The following is a 17,695-nucleotide window of genomic DNA, read 5'->3' on the forward strand; positions in this document are numbered from 1 at the left end:
CAGATTTTTGCTCAGCTCCCTCAATTTCAGCCAGAAAATATATGAAATCACAGAAAAACACACAAACTCATAGTAAAGTCCATAAATATGATTTTTGCTTAAAAACTAATAAAATTCTATTAAAAACTAATAAAAACATGCTAAAATCTATATGAAATTACCCCCAAAAAGCGTATAAAATATCCGCTCATCAGCCATCAAGGACCAGCCTAGGAAGCTCAAAAGCCAGTTTGTTTTTTCAAAAAACAAGTTGCTAAACAAGCAACGGAAGTATCAATAGTCAAACAAAATACCCTTTACAAAATAAAAAGAGTTCAAAGCCCACAAGCCGAGCTATACACAAATACATCAGAAATCAAAGAGGATCCAAAGGTTTCCCAGTAGCAGCATCTTGGGGAGAAAGAGGGCGAGTCTGGAGAGGTACCACATCCACTGTTCCGTCGCCTCGATTCAAGATCTGACAATCAGGATCTGGCTCAACCACGGTCGAGGGGGCTGAAGAAACTGGCATAGCAGAAGCTTTAAGAGAAGGCGCAGGAGGAGGTTCAATGTCATCATCGAGATCATCCGGGACAATCTTGCCATCCTTTACTACGTTATCAAGACTAACAAGAGTCAAATCGGCATCAGGGGCAACAATCCGGAACTGCTCCACCAGATTCTCATAAGCAGCAGTTACACTGCCTATAAGATGACCTTGGAGCTCGGCATAATCAGCTCAGACAGACTCCAACTCCTCCCTAAGACCCATCAGCTCCTTATAAGTGGTAACATAGCTATCCTCATGTTTTAGTGCCGTATCTTCGGCCAGTTGCGCAGCAGCCGCTAGACCAACAAACCGGGCCTTCTCCCCCTTCAGCTCCTTTTCCAGCTCGAACACCTTCACCTCGAGCTCCTCCTTCAAATCCTTGATTTGATCAAACTCTGACTTCGCCTCCTCCATAAAAGCCTTGGTAGCATGAATAGGAAGATATTGAGCAGTTCGGTATAGAGCTGCTCCCATATGTGCCAGCGTAATACCGCTCCGGGTAATATAATCCAAATGACAAAGAATGGATACATCGTCAGTAGACATGACACCATAGGGAGCAATCTGTTGATCCACAAATCCAACGGCATCAAAGTCAGGAGCACCAAGATTAAATGGCTCGACAGTCCGAGGTCTTTTTGGAGGAGGAGCGACTGAAGGAGCAGAGGTACCAACTGAAGTTTGAGGCGGATCAACCAAACGAACCCGAGGGGTCGGGATCATCCTCCTCGGCCCAGGAGAGCTCGGGACAGACGGCTTCGATAAAGCCTGGGAAGACCCTTTCCCGACCACCTTGGCTGGGACGCTCTGAGCCGCGGTAGCTTTCCTCGCCTTCTTAAAGGCCTTCAGTGAGTCATTATTCTTTGACATCTCTGAAAAACAAAGAAAAATACAAACAACTTATGAATACCCAGAAAAGAAAGCAAGAAAACAAAGACAGGAGAGCATAGTCTATAAAATACCCAGCACAGCACGAATCAAAGACGGATTCCCCGGAAATTTCTTGGTCTCAAGATGAGGAGGTTCCCCCCAAATATCCTCCAAAGCAACAACAAAAGGCCTGCTCGACCTCATCTAGCATCTCCCAGGTATACCTAGACACAACTACATTTCTCTGCCACTCTAAGGGAAAACGAGGCTCGTCATTCTCATCCAGGAAGAAAGGGCGAGCTCCTTCAATAGCTCGGATCTTGAAAAAGTAATTCTTAAAATCACGGAAAGACTCATCATACATGGAGAAGACTTTATGCCCCTGGGCCGACCTAAAAGAAATCCAAGAAGCTTTCTTCTTGGTAGTCCCAAGTTTGGTCAACACAAACAAATACAGAAAAAGAGTCAAAAAGGGCTTAATGTCGAATTCATGACAAACCATCTGAAAAATATTAATAAAACCCCGAGAATTCGGGTGAAGCTGAGATGGGGCCACATTACAAGACCACAACAACTCGGTCTCAAAGGAAGAAAAAGGAAGAGTAATATCCATCTGGCTAAAAAAGAAATCATATGCATAGAAGAAATGACGCTCCCCCTGGGTCAAAGTAGGAAAGCAGACCCGGTCATCAGAGTCAGGTGCTACCAACTCATAATTGCATTCTTGATTCTCACTACTACATATCTGATGGTGTTTTCTAAGTGCCGCACAGAACTCCGAATTAGCCAAAGATACACATAATAGCACAAGGGAGCCCAACCAGTCAGACATTCCCTTGGGGACTTTAGAAGATGCCTCGACAATATTTTTGCGAGAAGACATAGTTAACTAGTCCTACAAGAAGAAAAGAAAATTGGATTACGCAAAAAACACCTCGGACACTAATTGAACAACTCGGGCATAAACGGAGGCAACAAACGGAGAAAACTCGCAAAACTAAAACATATAGGTGACAGAGAAACCAGGAAAAGTAAGAAAAGGAAACCCCAGGACCCAACCCAAAAGGTTCCAGGGGCATCCTTTGGAGGCAGAAAGAAGATTCAGGGAAGCCAACAAAGCCTACATCCTTTCACATCCCAACAAAAGTCAAAAGAAAGTCATCAAAAACCATCATCTCTATTGAAGAGCAGTCATCAACCAGTATAGCAAAATCATCAATGAAGCAAACAAGTTATCAAAAGAGCAACCTTTTTTAAAACAGTAGTACGGAAATCAACCCTAAAAAGAAGCCAGAACCAGGAAAATCACCCAAAGCATACATAAGGACGAAAGAAGACCAGGAAACAGGCATCACAGCAATAAACCAAGCACATAAACAAGAAAAAGGTTCAAACTTTCTAAACGTACAAAATTAGAGCGTCATCAAATCAAAAACAAAAGTAGAAGAAATAAAAAGGTGAAGAGAAAAGCAAAGCCAACCTGGAAGAAGGAAGAAAACTTTGAAAAAGAGCAAGCGGAGATTCGACCACAAAGCGAAAGTACCAAGCGAATGCCAAAGCATCACAAGAGAGAAAACGAGAAATACAGGATAGGAAACGGCGAAAAAGAAGGGAAGTTACAGGGAAAGGAAAACCGTCTCTTGGATAAAAAATTTGAATAAAGGAAAACAAGAGAAATGGGGCATTAAAACCAATTAATGAGAGCATTAAAACCCTCGCACATTCCAAGACTAGGGCACTAAACGCAGAAGCGCGCGCTTTCAGAAGAAACGAAACAGAAACGTTCCGCATTCAAAAGAAGGAGAACTCTACAAAAAGAAATCGACAAAATGCTCGAGTTCGGCTTCACCAAAGAATGATCGAAGTCCTAAAACTAAAGACTCGACCTCAAAGAGAAGACCGAGCTCGAGCAGGGACACTGTTCATACCCTGGGTCGAGGTGTCCGACCCGGGACGTTCTATAGACAAAGCGACCGACCTCTTCCGGTCAGGATGACCCGACCTCTTCTTAAAGAGCTCGGCCAAGGCACAGGAAAGCCCAATAAAAGGGCCCAAGCAAAAGAACACGACCCGAATCCCAGGGTGGCCCAAGCCTATAGAGATAAAGGCAGTTCCCTTAAAGATAAGATGACCTCACTCGAAGATAAAGATAAGATACGATAACTAACTTATCTTATCTAAGAAGGTCACTCTACACCATTATAAATACACTGGAGCACCTAGGTATAACTCATACTCTAATTCTACTCAATACCTGCTTAACACCTTTGCTAACTTAAGCATCGGAGTCCCTTGCAGGTACCCCCACCCTCCGGGGACGAAGGAATCAGCACCGCCACCAAATCCAAGAAAGTCGGACACAGCAACTCTGACCGTTACAGAAGATCTCATCCGAGATCGACCTATAGTTTCAGGTAACCCTCGGAACAATTATGCTGAAGCAAGGTGGAAGTATGCCTTTGGCTCAAAATTGTTCCACGCGACTGCGTGCCCCACGCGATCGCGTCATTTGCGGAAAATACTTCCCACGCGTCCGCATCACTCACGCGAATAAACACTGAGTGACTAGAGAATAAACACAAAATCCAGTGAGGGTTCAATGGCTCATCACCATATATCTCTACTTCTATTGTTAATTGCCTTGCAAGTTTGAAAAATATATTATTTACCCATCTCAATTGTAAAAATGCTTTAATATTATCTAAGGTTGGTTATGCGTATATGATTCCTTGAGAATGTGAATTAATTTAACTACGTGTAAAGCTTTATATATAGGTGAATAATAACTAGATTTGCATGACTCATTTAGGTAGTTGCATCTAGGATAGATTGCATTGCATGAGATCCCACTATTTCACCTTCACTCTTTTCTCTTGGATTTAGCATGAGGACATGCTATTGTTTAAGTGTGGGGAGGTTGATAAACCCATATTTTATGACATATTTTGTGCTGAATTTAAGTGATTTATTCAATCCTTCACCCACTTATGCATGTGAAATTGCATGGTTTTACTTTCCCTTCTTATTATGTGATGTATGTGAAAAACATGTTTCCTAGACTTTAAAAATATTAATTTTAATTACCTTGTATTGCCATTCGATGCCGTGATTTGTGTGTTAAGTATTTTCAGATCTTCTAAGGTAGGAATGATTTAAAGGATGGAAAGGAGACATACAAAAATGGAAGGAAAGCATAAAATTGAGTTTTTGAAGAAACTGGCAGTGACGCGTCCGCATGGACGACGCGGATTAGTGTTGAGAAGTGTTGAGTTGTTCCCAATAGTTATGAGGAGGAAAATGCATCCCTTGAGGTATCTTAGGAATTTCTTGATGAGGGACTTCCTCATGCGTTTGTTGAGGTCCACGAGTGGGCTCTCTTGTTTCCTTCATCCTCTTTTTAGTGATGGGCTTGTCCTCTTCAATGAGGATATCTTCTTCTATGACAATTCCAGCTAAACTGCATAGGTGACAAATGAGATGAAGAAAGGCTAACCTTGCTAAAGTGGAGGGCTTGTCAGCCACTTTGTACAATTCTAAAGGTATGATCTGATGAACTTCCACTTTCTCTCCAATCATGATGCTATGGATCATGATTGCCCGATCCACAATTACTTCGGATCGGTTGCTAGTAGGAATGATAGAGCGTTGGATGAACTCCAATCATCCTCTAGCCACAGGCTTAAGGTCAAGCCTTCTTAGTTGAACCGGCTTGCCTTTGGAGTCTCTCTTCCATTGGACTCCTTCCATACAGATGTCCATGATGACTTGGTCCAACCTTTGATCAAAGTTGACCCTTCTTGTGAAAGGATGAAGATCTCCTTGCATCATTGGCAAGTTGAACGCCAACCTCATATTTTCCGGACTGAAATCTAAGTATTTCCCTCCGAACCATTGTGAGCCAATTCTTTGGGTTCGGGTTCATACTTTGATCATGGTTCTTGGTGATCCATGCATTAACATAGGACTCTTGAACCATTAAGATTCCGACTTGTTGAATGGGATTGGTGAGAGCTTCTCATCCTCTTCTCCTAATCTCATGTCGGATCTCTGGAAATTCGCTTCTTTTGAGCTTGAAGGGGACCTTGGGATCACCTTCTTCTTGGCCACTACTTCATAGAGGTAGTCTTGATGGACTTTTGAGATGAACCTCTCTATCTCCCATGACTCAGAGGTGGAAGCAATTGTCTTCCCATTCCTCTTTCTAGAGGTTTCTCCGGCCTTAGGTGCCATTAATAGTTATTGAAAACAAAAAGCAATGCTTTTTCCAACACCAAACTTAAGAAGTTTGCTTGTCTTCAAGCAAAAGAAGAAAGAAGAGAGTAGAAGAAGAAGAGAAGTGGGAGATGGAGGCTTTACAGGGTTCGGCCAAGGGGGTTTTAAGTGTGTGTGATGTGTGAAAATGAAAGAGGGATGAGGGGTTTATATAGGAGTGGAGATAGGGGTAGGGTTTGGGAGGGAAAGGATGTGAATTTGAATGTTGAGGTAGGTGGGGTTTTTGGGAAAGAGTGGGTGGATGTGAGTGGTGAAGAGGTGAGAGAGTGAGTTGAGGTAGGTGGGGAACCTATGGGGTCCACAGATCCTGAGGTGTCAAGGATTTCTCATCCCTGCACCATTCTAGCATGTAAACACCCTCTGAGTGCTAATCCTAGCGTTTAAACACCAGGCTGATGCCCTTTTCTGGCGTTTAAACGCCAGTCTGCTGCCCTTTTCTGGCATTTAAATGCCTAGAAAGGTGCCGGACTGGGCGTTAAACGCCTATTTTTATACCTTTACTGGCATTTAAACGCCAGTTTACCTGCCAGTTCTGGCATTTAAACACCAGACAGCTGCCCATTTCTGGCGTTTAAACGCCCAGAATAGTGCCAGGCTGGGTGTTAAACACCCATTTTGGTATCCTTACTGGCGTTTAAACGCTAGTATGCTCTTCTTTCAAGGTGTGCTATTTTTGATGTTGTTTTTTATTTTACTTTAATTTTTGCAGTTTTTTTTTTGTGACTCCACATGATCATGATCCTAAAGAAAACATAAAATAACATAGATAAATAAAATAAAATTGGGTTGCCTCTCAATAAGCGCTTCTTTAATGTCAATAGCTTGACAGTGAGCTCCTTTCAGAGCTTCATAGATGCTCAGAGCATGCTTGTGGCCTCCCAACACCAAACTTAGAGTTTGAGTGTGGAGGCTTTGTCTGACTCTGTATTGAGAGAAGCTTTTCATGCTTCTTCTCCATGTTTACAAAAGAAGATCCTTGAGCCTTAAACACAAGGTAGTCTTCATTCAATTGAAGGACTAACTCTCCTCTGTCCACATCAATCACAGCCCTTGCTGTGGCTAGGAAGGGTCTTCCAAAGATGATGGATTCATCCTCATCCTTCCTAGTATCTAGGATTATGAAGTCAGCAGGGATGTGAAGGCCTTCAACCTTCACTAGGACATCCTCTACAAGTCCATAAGCCTTTTTCAATGATTTGTCTGCCATCTCTAGTGAGATTCTTGCAGCTTATACTTCAAAGATCCCTAGTTTCTCCATTACAGAGAGTGGCATGAGATTGATACTTCATCCTAGGTCACACAGAGCCTTTTCAAAGGTCAGGGTGTCTATGGTGCAAGGTATCAAGAACCTTCCGGGATCCGGTTTTTTTTGAGGTAATGTCTGCTGAATCTATGTATTCAGTTCATTCATGAGCAATGGAGGTTCATCTTCCCAAGTCTCATTACCAAATAACTTGGCATTCAGCTTCATGATTGCTCCTAGATATTGAGCAATTTGCCCTTCAGTAGTAACTTCATCTTCTTCAGAAGAAGAATATTCTTCAGAGCTCATGAATTGTAATAAGAAGTTCAGTGGAATCTCTATGGTCTCTATATGAGACTCAGATTTCTTTGGTTCCCCATTAGAGAACTTCTTATTATTGGTTAGTGGACGTCCATTGAGGTATTCCTCAATAGAAATCACGCCATTCTCCTCCTCTATAGGTTCGGCCATTTTGGTCATATTAATGGCCTTGGACTCTCTCTTTGGATTCTCTTCTGTATTGCTTAGGAGAGTACTAGGAGGAGTTTTAGTAACTCTTTTACTTAGTTGACCCACTTATGCCTCCAAATTTCTGATGGAGGACCTTGTTTCATTCATGAAACTGAGAGTGGCTTTAGATAGATCAGAGACTATGTTTGCTAAGCCAGAGAGGCTTTGCTCAGAATTCTCTGTCTGTTGCTGAGAAGATGATGGAAAAGGTCTGCTATTGCCAAACCTATTTCTCCCACCATTACTATTATTGAAACCTTGTTGAGGCTTCTGTTGATCCTTCTATGAGAAATTTGGATGATTCCTCCATGAAGGATTATAGGTGTTTCCATAGGATTCTCCCATGTAATTCACCTCTTCCATTGCAGGATTCTCAGGGTCATAAGCTTCTCCTTCAGAGGAGGCGTCTTTAGCTTGCGATCCAGTCAGACTCTGAGAAATCATATTGACTTGTTGAGTCAATATTTTGTTCTGAGCAAATATGACATTCAGAGTGTCAATCTCAAGAACTCCTTTCTTCTGAGTCACCCCGTTATTCATAGGATTTCTCTCAGAAATATACATGAACTGGTTATTTGCAACCCTTTCAATGAGTTCTTGGGCTTCTGCAGGCATTTTCAGATGAAGATATTCACCTGCAAAGTGGTCCAATGACATCTTGGATAACTTAGACAAACCATCATAAAATATACATATGATGCTCCATTTTGGAAACATGTCAGAAGGACACCTTTTGGTTAATTGCTTGTATCTTTCCCAAGCTTCATAGAGGGTTTCACCTTCCTTCTGTCTGAAGGTTTGGACATCCACTCTGAGCTTACTCATCTTTTGAGGTAGAAAGAATTTGGTCAAGAAAGCATTGACCAGCTTTTTCCAAGAGTTCAGGCTTTCTCTAGGTTGTGAGTCCAACCATGTCCTAGCTCTGTCTCTCACAGCAAAAGGGAAAAGCATAAGTCTGCAGACCTCGGGATCAACCCCATTGTTCTTAACAGTATCACAGATCTGCAAGAATTCAGATAAGAACTGATGAGAATCTTCTGATGGAAGTCCATAAAACTTGCAGTTCTGCTGCATTAGAGAAACTAATTGAGGCTTAAGCTCAAAGTTGTTTGCTCCAATGGCAGGAATTGAGATACTTCTTCCATAGAAGTTGGAAGTTGGTGCAGCATAGTCACCAAGCATCTTCCTTGCATTGTTGTTATTATTTTTGGCTGCCATGTCTTCCTCTTTTTCGAAAATATTTGTCAGGTCCTCTCTAGAGAGTTGTGCTTTAGCTTCTCTTAGCTTCCTCTTCAGAGTCCTTTCAGGTTCAGGATTGGCTTCAACAAGAATATCCTTATCCTTGTTCCTGCTTATGTGAAAAAGAAGAAAACAGAAAAGAGGAGGAATCTTCTATGTCACAGTATAGAGATTCCTTTGTGTGAGTAGAAGAAGAGAAGAAGAGAAGAATGAGGTAGAGAGAAAATAAAGAGAATTCGAACATAGAGAGGGAGAGAGGGTTTGAATTTTAAGAAGGAGAGAAGTGTTATTAAATAAATAAATAAATAGAAAGAGATGAGAAAGAGGGAATTCGAATATTGAATAAAAGAAAAGGAAAAATATTTTTGTTTTTATTTTAAATATTGGTTAGTATACGAAAATTAAGAAAGGAATAAAACAAAATTAGAGTTTAAAACAATTAGTTAATTAAAAAGATTTTTGAAAAAGTTGTTAGTGGTTTTCGAAAATTGGAGAGAGAAAAGTAGTTAGGTGGTTTTGAAAAAGATAAGAAATAGAAATTTTTAAAATCAAACAAAAGGTCAAGTAGTTAATTGAAAAAGATTTGAAAATCAATTTTGAAAAGATAGGAAGTTATAAAAGATTTTGAAATTGAATTTTGAAAAAGATATGATTGAAATCTATTTTGAAAAAGATTTGAAAAAGAAATTTAAAAAGATTTGATTTTGAAAATTGAAGTTGATGACTTGACTAACAAGAAACTAAAAGACATGATTCTAGAATTTAAAGATTGAACCTTTTTTAACAAGAAAGTAACAAACTTGAAATTTTTTGAATCAAATCCTTAATTGTTAGCAAGGTTTTCAAAAATATGAAATGAAAATAAGAAAAAGGTTTTGAAAATCAATTTTTAAAATTTTCGAAAAACATGAAATAAAAATGAAAAAGATTTGATTTTTGAAAAACACTACAAAAAAATGGTTAAAATGGCGGTTTTTAAGGTAATTACGGTGGTTATAACCGCCATTATTACCGAAAATGGCGCCCCCAAGAAATGCCGGAATTCTGGGCGCCATTCTGGTTATTACGGCGGTTTTTGAATAGGATAAAACGGCGGTTCAAACCGCCGTTATTTCCAAGGTTAAAATGGCGGTTCTTGTATAGGTTAAAACGGCGGTTTGAACCGCCATTATTATCCTGACAGATTGACGTTTTGGTTGGTTAAAACGGCGGTTCAAACCGCCGTTATTTCCAGGATTTAAATGGCAGTTTTTGGATAGGTTAAAACGGCGGTTTGAACCGCCATTATTACCCTAACAGAGTGGTATTTTGGTTGGTTAAAACGGCATTTTTGAACCGCCATTTTTACCCTAACAGTAACATTTTGGTTGGTTAAAATGGCATTTTTGAACCGCCGTTTTACCCTGACAGTGACATTTTTTATCGTTTAAAAAAACAATTTTTACCATCATTTTTATCGCGTTAAATAAATAATTTTGTGATTAAAATTTCACAATAGCAAAAAATCATAATCCATAAATGAAATATTATATAACTCATAAACAAAATATTAATATAATATATAATTTTTTATTATTGAAAATCAAAAGTAATAACTCCTATACAAAACTTTGCCTTACTAAATTTTCCAAAATACAAGCATTACAATAAACATTAATCAGTCAAATCTACCATCTAGTTCCCTAAACTATGTTAATATCTAATAATGTATTTAAACCATCTAATAAGTGGTATTGTTACTACTTAGAATATGAATATACAAGACAAGTAGCTTAGCTAAGTAATGATGAATAAGATTTGGAGGCCAAAAGTTTCCTCCTTTTGTAATTAACTTTAAAACAAGCCTGCCTTAGTTTCTTGGTCTCTTGTGTGAGTTTTATCCCGAAAACTTGCTCCAACATCTTTGTTTCTTGCTCCAACACTCCATTTTCATTATCCAAACTCATCTCTTACAAAGATTTGTAGGAACCTCTCCTGTCAGAAAATTTCTATCTAGCCAGCTGTTATAAATTGAAATTTTAACAAAGAAAAGATGTCATTAGAAACAATATATAACTAGTTAAATAATATAAAGAGAAAAAATAAAATTAGATTCGTAGACCTGTCGCATTTTCTTTTTACCTACAATACATTTGTTCATTATCTTCTATCAAGAAGAAAATATTTTTGCTTCAAGTTAAAATTCTTAGTGATAATAAATATTCTATTATGTTTATGAAAATTCTCTGGTCCGCATAACAAAAGTGAAAATGAAAGAGTAAACCTTATTGCAGTTTGGTATGAGATCTTGCAATGCACACGCATCTTCTCATTGATCCTGTCTCATCAAAAAAGGCATGGAGCTTCCTACCACCTGTAATGATCACTATTAGAATGTGCAACTTCTAATATATTCCTAAACTTTAAAAATATATATGTTCAAAACTTCAAAAAAGGCATTGGACTATATGGGTCTTATTTCCCATAATTATTTTAATGCTGGCTAATTCAAAATAATACTACTCACATTATTTGATTGGGGAATAATCATGAAATGGGGTATCTAGCAGAACATGCTTATCATGGTTCATTTAGATTTCTAATTATGCCACCCACTAATTATATAATTATCACAGCTTGTTCAACACTTTTCAATGCCTGATAAATGGCAGAGATAAGGCATAAATAAAAAAAACGATATATTAAAACAAACTACCTAAGCAGTTAAAGGGCTTTTGCCAAGTTAAATTAACTAATAAGCAAATCTGCCACATCTAGTGAATTTAAATACCAACCTCCACATACAATTGGAATGAACTAATGGATGAGAGCTGAGGGTAGTATAAAATGCTGCCTCCTATAAGGTACCTGTAAGAGTAAAATAAGCAAATGTATAAATAATCATAGAATACAAAAACAAAGGTGAATAGGAAGATGGTGAAAATACAGGAATTTGATGGAAAAAGGAGAAATGGGATAGTCTATACGGTTTATTATAATGAACTGATGATCCAATGTTCATAAATACTAACCAAAAATACCTATTAATAATAATTATCTTGGTCAAGTACTACAACAAAACTACTAGTAAGCTCAGCACAAAGCTACTAATAATAAGATTAATAGAACTGTAAGAAACCTGACATTCTAAAGGAATAACATCAGTAGAAATTAAACCTGATGAAATCTTCCAGTGGATCATCAAGGGTATCAAAACCATTTGCCAAAAGGAAGGACCGTGTACTTCTTCCTAAAGCAATAAAGAATCCAAATATAGCCCAAATCCTTATCCAAAACCTGCACCATGAAAAAGATTTATTGAAGCTCTCTGTTACGACAAAGTAAATACATGACAGGAAGATGATTTAAATACATGGCACTCTACTTGCTAAGCTAGGTTTGCATAAATGAGGTCTTTCTTTAATTAATAAAAGAATATATCGGCGGTGGTTCTAACCGCCGAAATCACAAAAACTGCCATATTCAACATGAAAGTTACGACAACAACATGTACCGCCGAAAATAAAGAAAATTATGGCATTTATAAAGAACCGCCCTAATAACAATGTTGTTTTAAACCAGTTTTTTTGTAGTGGTCTTTGCTGACTGTACGTTGCAAGTTGTGATTTTGTTGGAAAAAGAAAAAAGAACAGAAGAGCAGCTTATACTATCTTCAGTTGTATCTAACTATCTATTATTGGGGAAAACATTGATGGTTTAACCCCATCAGAGCTAAGAATGAATAAGTGACAGTCAAGATAATGGAGCTTAAATGTATCCAGCCTAAAGGAAAGAGTGATAAGCTGTCTTAAACTTCAAATATTTTTTCTTCATTCAATGTTGAACACTGAACAAGAAATTAAATTAGACATACATTGCTCAACTGAAAATAATTAAAATTACAACAAACAGTTAAAAAAATCATTAATGAATCATGAGAGAATTACAGCATGTTAATCAAATCTAAGTGCAAGGATATGTTAATCAAATAATGAGCTGCACTACATGTTTGATGTTGATGACCTGAGACTGAAATGAAACAAGGACTACAGCATACACTAATGTGTCTAAGTGCAAGGGTTAGAGGTGTTCTTGCACTTGCTAAAATAAGTTTGGCTCCTCTACCATGAATACGCAATACAAAAGGCACAAACCTCAATAAGTAAGATCATAGTGAAACATGACATGATCAGTCCCAATTATTAAGTTCCGATTTCTAACATGACTACTGCTGTACCGCATGTATAAAATATAAGTACTAGCCTTCAATAGAGCAACTCAGATTGCTAGCAAGAACGGATGACTCGAACTCATTTACAGAGCAAGGGCATATTTTGATTTCTAGAATTTATCCAAAATATATAAATGAATAAAAAAATAAATGTTCAGTTAATGCAAAAAATATTGAACAGAACAAGGGCAACAGAGCTAAATAACTACAGAAATTACTCATTTATAACTACCTAGGTGAGCAGATCGTGTGGTCAAACCCAATGGTATTTCCTTCTGCAAACACAAAGCAGCTAACATTTAGTTTATTAAAATAGAAAGAAGCAAATTCAGGATGACTGCAATCATGTTGATGAATTATTAGAAGTTTAAAAACAAATTTAAATCAAAACTACCTGCTGTTAGTGTATTAAACAGTTTAGGCATTTGGCATTTGGCAATCACTACTGCATCAGGAACATTCTTAAAGTAATAAAATTACAATAATGATGTTAATAGTACTTGATTTAGCATTCATGAAAATTAAACCTAAAATATGGCACCACAAAGCTTCACATAGTTACTAACTAATAAGATATATACTATTTATTGTTTTCAACAATTTTAATGTGCTAATTGTTACATATTTCTTGAGAACACTTAAGAAATTAAATGTAATATTATAGATGAAATTCAATAATCATTCCTCTCTGTTTACAAAATCTTGAAAACAAGAGATACTACTTTGTTAAAAATCAAAGAAACCATGTTCAAGTAAATTTGATCTGTTGCACTTATTTAAGCCTAAACCTGTTTTAGATTCCAACTGTGAACCTTTCAGCAGATTTAGTCTTCAATAAAACAATTGAACGAGCTCATCAATTTAAACTTTGAATTAAAATGTCTTGTAACATACAAATTAATTTATGATATTGAACTAACCTAACAATTTTTGGGGGAAGGCGACAAATAATTTTAGGTCTGCAACATAAATCCCAATTCAAATATCCCCTGCGAGAATACTATCAACTAAATTTAAATGTTTTTGCTTATTCTTACAACATTCTTCTTCCCAGATTATCCTCTACGACATCATTAAATCAAATATAACCTCAAAAGGAAGTGCGAAGTGCGAAGTGCGAAGTGCAGAAAAGGAAAATCAAAAGGAAAAAGAGATGTTAAGTGAAGATTCGTGAACATGCAGCATAAAACATTAGAATAACCTCAAAGAAGCTGAGTAGCAATGGCGAGAAAGAGCCGTCGGCGGCAACAACGAGCTCGGCGGCATGAAGGAGTGTAGTAAACTAGTGGCAATGAGCAGCGTCGATGGAAGATCTGAGATCCGAAAGAAGGGAGGATGAAAGGTTGAGATCTGATATCTGAGATCAGAGATCTGAGGTGAGTGTAGCCTAGAACAAGGGATGGTGAAAGGTTGAAGAGGAAGCGACAGTGGAGGTTGAAGAGGTAGCTACGGAGAGAGATGAAGGAGATCAGGGATAGAAGGGAAATTGTAAAGCGAGCCCTCATCTGTTTCAAGCTAGGGTTACTGTAAATTTTTATATTATATACGTGTGAAAACGGCGGTTCAAAACCGCCATAATCACTTGAACCGCCACCAAACTCAAAGTTCATTATGGTAGCAACTAAAAATGACATAATAACCGGTTATTAAGGCGGTTCTTTAGAACCACCATAATATTAATGCCATTTTAAACTCTTTTTTTGTAGTGAAAGTTTTGAAAAGATAGGATTTTTAAATTGAAAATTTGACTTGACTCATAAGAAACAACTAAATTTTAAAAAATTTTTGACTGAATCAATCCAAAAATTCAAAATTTATGAGAGAAATAAGGGAAAGATATTTTTTATTTTTGAATTTTTAATGAGGAGAGAGAGAGAAACACAAAAATGACTCAAAATATGAAAATTTAAGATCAAAACAAAAAAATACATGCAAGAACACTTTGAATGTCAAGATGAACACCAAGAACAACATCAAGAACATATTTTTGAAAATCTGTTGAAAAGAATGACATGTAAGACACCAAACTTAAAAAATTTTAAACTTTTGATTCTAAGAATCCGAAAATACATATGAAAAATAAGAAAAGACACAAAACAAGAAAATTTTAAGATCAAACAAGGAGACTTTATCAAGAACAACTTGAAGATCATGAAGAACACAATGCATGATATTTTTTGAAAATTTTTTTTAAGGAAAATTAAAAATATGCAATTGACACCAAACTTAAAATTTGACACCAGGCTCAAACAAGAAACACAAAATTATTTTTGTTTTATGATTTTATTAAATTTTTTTTGAAATTTTTCGAATTTTTTTTGGAAAAACGAAAAAGAAGAGAAAAATTTTTTTGAAAATTTTTTGAAAATAAAATAAAGGTTGAAACAAGAAGAAAATTACCTAATCTGAGCAACAAGATGAATCGTCAGTTGTCCAAACTCGAACAATCCCCGGCAACGGCGCCAAAAACTTGGTACACGAAATCGTGAGTTCACACTTTTCTCACAATTCCGCGCAGCTGACCAGCAAGTGCACTGGGTCGTCCAAGTAATACCTTACGTGAGTAAGGGTCGATCCCACGGAGATTGTCGGCTTGAAGCAAGCTGTGGTCATCTTGTAAATCTCACTCAGACATATTCAAATGGTTATGAAGTTTTGATAATAAAAAGAGAAATAAAACATGGAAGCAAGACTAAGAACACACAGCAACTCGGAGAATCGCCGTACCCCCTTGCTCATCTTTGAGTGCACCGAGGACGGTGCAAACTTTTAAGTGTGGGGAGGTCATCCGACCGGTCGGCGATTTTGGGTGACAAATTTCTAATCCTAACACTTTTGCATTTCATTCTAGGATTTTATGGTTTTTACTTGCATTTTCTTATTTTTGCATATATATACATAATAAGCTTAGTCAAAATAATGAAATTTTTTCAAGATTTCTATCTATAGGGCACCTCAATTGATTTGAGTGAAAACTTTTCATTAAACTTGCTTGAATTATATATCTTGTGGATCATGTTTTTGAGCTAAGAACACAAGCAAGTGAGTTTTGAGCCTAATGGTGTGGTTACATCTTATAACCACTTATTTTTCCTTCTTGTGTGCATTATTCTCTTTCTATGAATGTGATCTTTGATTTGTTTGATTCTTTATGTTCATTATTTTATGTATTCATGCGTTTATATGATTGTGGCCATCATTTCATTAGCTCACTTATCCAAATAGCCAACCTTTTATATTCCTTTGTTAGCCAATTTGAGCCTACGCTTAACCCACTTGTTCTTATTTTAGCACATTACAAGCCTTAAAGTGAAAAACAATAATTGTCCTTTATTTGGATCTTTGATTAGCTTAGGCTAGTGTGTGTGAGTTCCATTCAAGTGTGGGAACTCTTGGGACATTGGGGGAATAAAAGGGTAGTTTTGTATTTTTGTTGTAAATATTGGGAATTGGGTACATGCTCGTGTATTGATCAAATGTATAGACCTTATGCATTGATGCTCTTGTATAAAAAAAAATAAGAAAAACAAAAGAAAAAGAAAAGAAAAAAATATAGAAAAAGAAAAAAAAGAAGAAAAAGAAAGAAATAAAAAGGGGACAAAATGCCCCAAAGCAAAGTGAAGCTCAATAAAGATCAATGCATAAGTGTTGTGAAATGAAAAGGGATACATGAGTATGTGAAAAAGTGAGGAATGGGTAGTTAGGTTAGAACTTAATTGTATAGGATGTCATAGGCTAGGTGGGAAGTTTAAGCTTATCAAAGATCCAAATTTTAAGCTCACTTGACCAAATATGCATCCTACCTTGACCCTAGCCCCATTACAACCAAAGAAAAGACCTCATGATAGATGTATGCATGCATGAGATATATGTTGATTGTTAGAAGAAGAACAAATCTTGGAAAACATGATTAGGGGAGAATTGAGTGAATCAACCCTAAACACTTGAGCGAATAGAGTGCAAACACATCCGGTGAGGGTTTGATACTTAATTACATGTTTCCACCTATGATCATCTCTTCTCATGCAAGTTTGTAAAAATATTTAATAACTCAATTCAATTTTGGATTAGACTTGCTAGTCCTTAGCCCTTGTGCATATATGCTTCTTGGGAATTGATTTATTTTGACCAAGCAATTGCATTCATTTAGATAGGGCATATAGGTAGATTGCATTTAGTTAGCTCCATTGAATAAATGCCATACCCTTTACTTCATTCTTGGTTTAAGCATGAGGACATGCTTGGTTTAAGTGTGGGGAGGTTGATAAACCCCGTTTTGACGGTTTATCTTGCATTGATTTTAAGAGATTTTAATACCTTTTACCCACATTTATTCAATGAATTAGCATAGTTTTGTGATTGTCTCCTTATTTGTGCTTAGATGTGAAAACATGCTTTCTAGACCTTAAAGTAGCTAAATTCAATTCACCTTTGATTCCACTAGATACCTTGATATGCTTGTTAGTGATTTTAGATTGAAAAGGCTAGGAATGGATCAAAGGAGTGAAGAGGGAAAGCATGCAAAGTGGAGAAATCATGAAAAGTCAAAGAAGTTGAACTTGCCCATGGACGCACGCGCGCACCTGGCACTTGCGCGTACCTTGCGAATCACCCCATGGACGCGTACGCGTACGCGTCGGTGCTGGTTTATGATTTTTTAATGAAAATGTGACCAACGAATTCTCAAGGGTTGTGGGGCCCAATTCCAACCAACTTTGGCGCCTAAACTACTATTTAAAGCCAAGGATTGAAGAGCAAAGAGAGATTAGTTCATTTTTCACTCATTAGGATTAGTTTTAGAAGTAGTTTCTAGAGAGAGAAG

The 17,695-nt window shown here is 37.2% G+C and overlaps 1 protein-coding gene and 1 non-coding gene across 10 annotated transcripts; one reads left to right on the top strand and one right to left on the bottom strand.

Annotated features, from left to right (window-relative positions):
- The first annotated feature begins 8,139 nt into the window (after positions 1 to 8,139).
- Positions 8,140 to 8,243, top strand: LOC112765485 (small nucleolar RNA R71). The gene has a single exon (XR_003183795.1). It is a non-coding gene; the product is annotated as a small nucleolar RNA R71 (small nucleolar RNA).
- Positions 8,244 to 10,212: 1,969 nt separating this feature from the next.
- LOC112743081 (uncharacterized) lies at positions 10,213 to 14,489 on the bottom strand. 9 transcript variants are annotated; one of them, XR_011873366.1, is made up of 7 exons: positions 14,075 to 14,385; positions 13,268 to 13,318; positions 13,106 to 13,148; positions 11,820 to 11,939; positions 11,448 to 11,510; positions 10,927 to 11,016; positions 10,213 to 10,663 (listed from the first exon to the last, which is right to left on the bottom strand). XR_011873366.1 is itself a non-coding variant. In XM_025792312.3 (7 exons), exons 2-6 carry the CDS (start codon positions 13,296 to 13,298, stop codon positions 10,972 to 10,974), a joined length of 312 nt encoding a protein of 103 aa, XP_025648097.1. In that variant the 5' UTR covers positions 13,299 to 13,318; positions 14,075 to 14,389; the 3' UTR covers positions 10,213 to 10,663; positions 10,927 to 10,971. The 9 variants fall into 9 exon arrangements, 6 of the variants coding, with proteins under 6 accessions (XP_025648097.1, XP_029147722.1, XP_025648094.1 ...); XR_011873365.1 differs by having other exon boundaries at positions 13,268 to 13,334; XM_025792312.3 differs by having other exon boundaries at positions 11,438 to 11,510; positions 14,075 to 14,389.
- Positions 14,490 to 17,695: the final 3,206 nt, after the last annotated feature.

Source organism: Arachis hypogaea, chromosome 2 (genome assembly GCF_003086295.3).
Source record: "Arachis hypogaea cultivar Tifrunner chromosome 2, arahy.Tifrunner.gnm2.J5K5, whole genome shotgun sequence".
Classification (NCBI taxonomy): Eukaryota; Viridiplantae; Streptophyta; class Magnoliopsida; order Fabales; family Fabaceae; genus Arachis; species Arachis hypogaea.

Bases quoted from the DNA above. Each gene is read 5' to 3' on its own strand.
- LOC112743081 (XM_025792312.3), bottom strand. From the start codon at position 13,298: ATGCCTAAACTGTTTAATACACTAACAGCAG. The intron at 11,511-11,819 runs GTTTAATTTCTA...TTACTCTTACAG, and splicing joins CCACTGGAAGATTTCATCAG to GTACCTTATAGGAGGCAGCA. The intron at 11,017-11,437 runs GTTGGTATTTAA...TGATCATTACAG, and splicing joins CATTCCAATTGTATGTGGAG to GTGGTAGGAAGCTCCATGCC.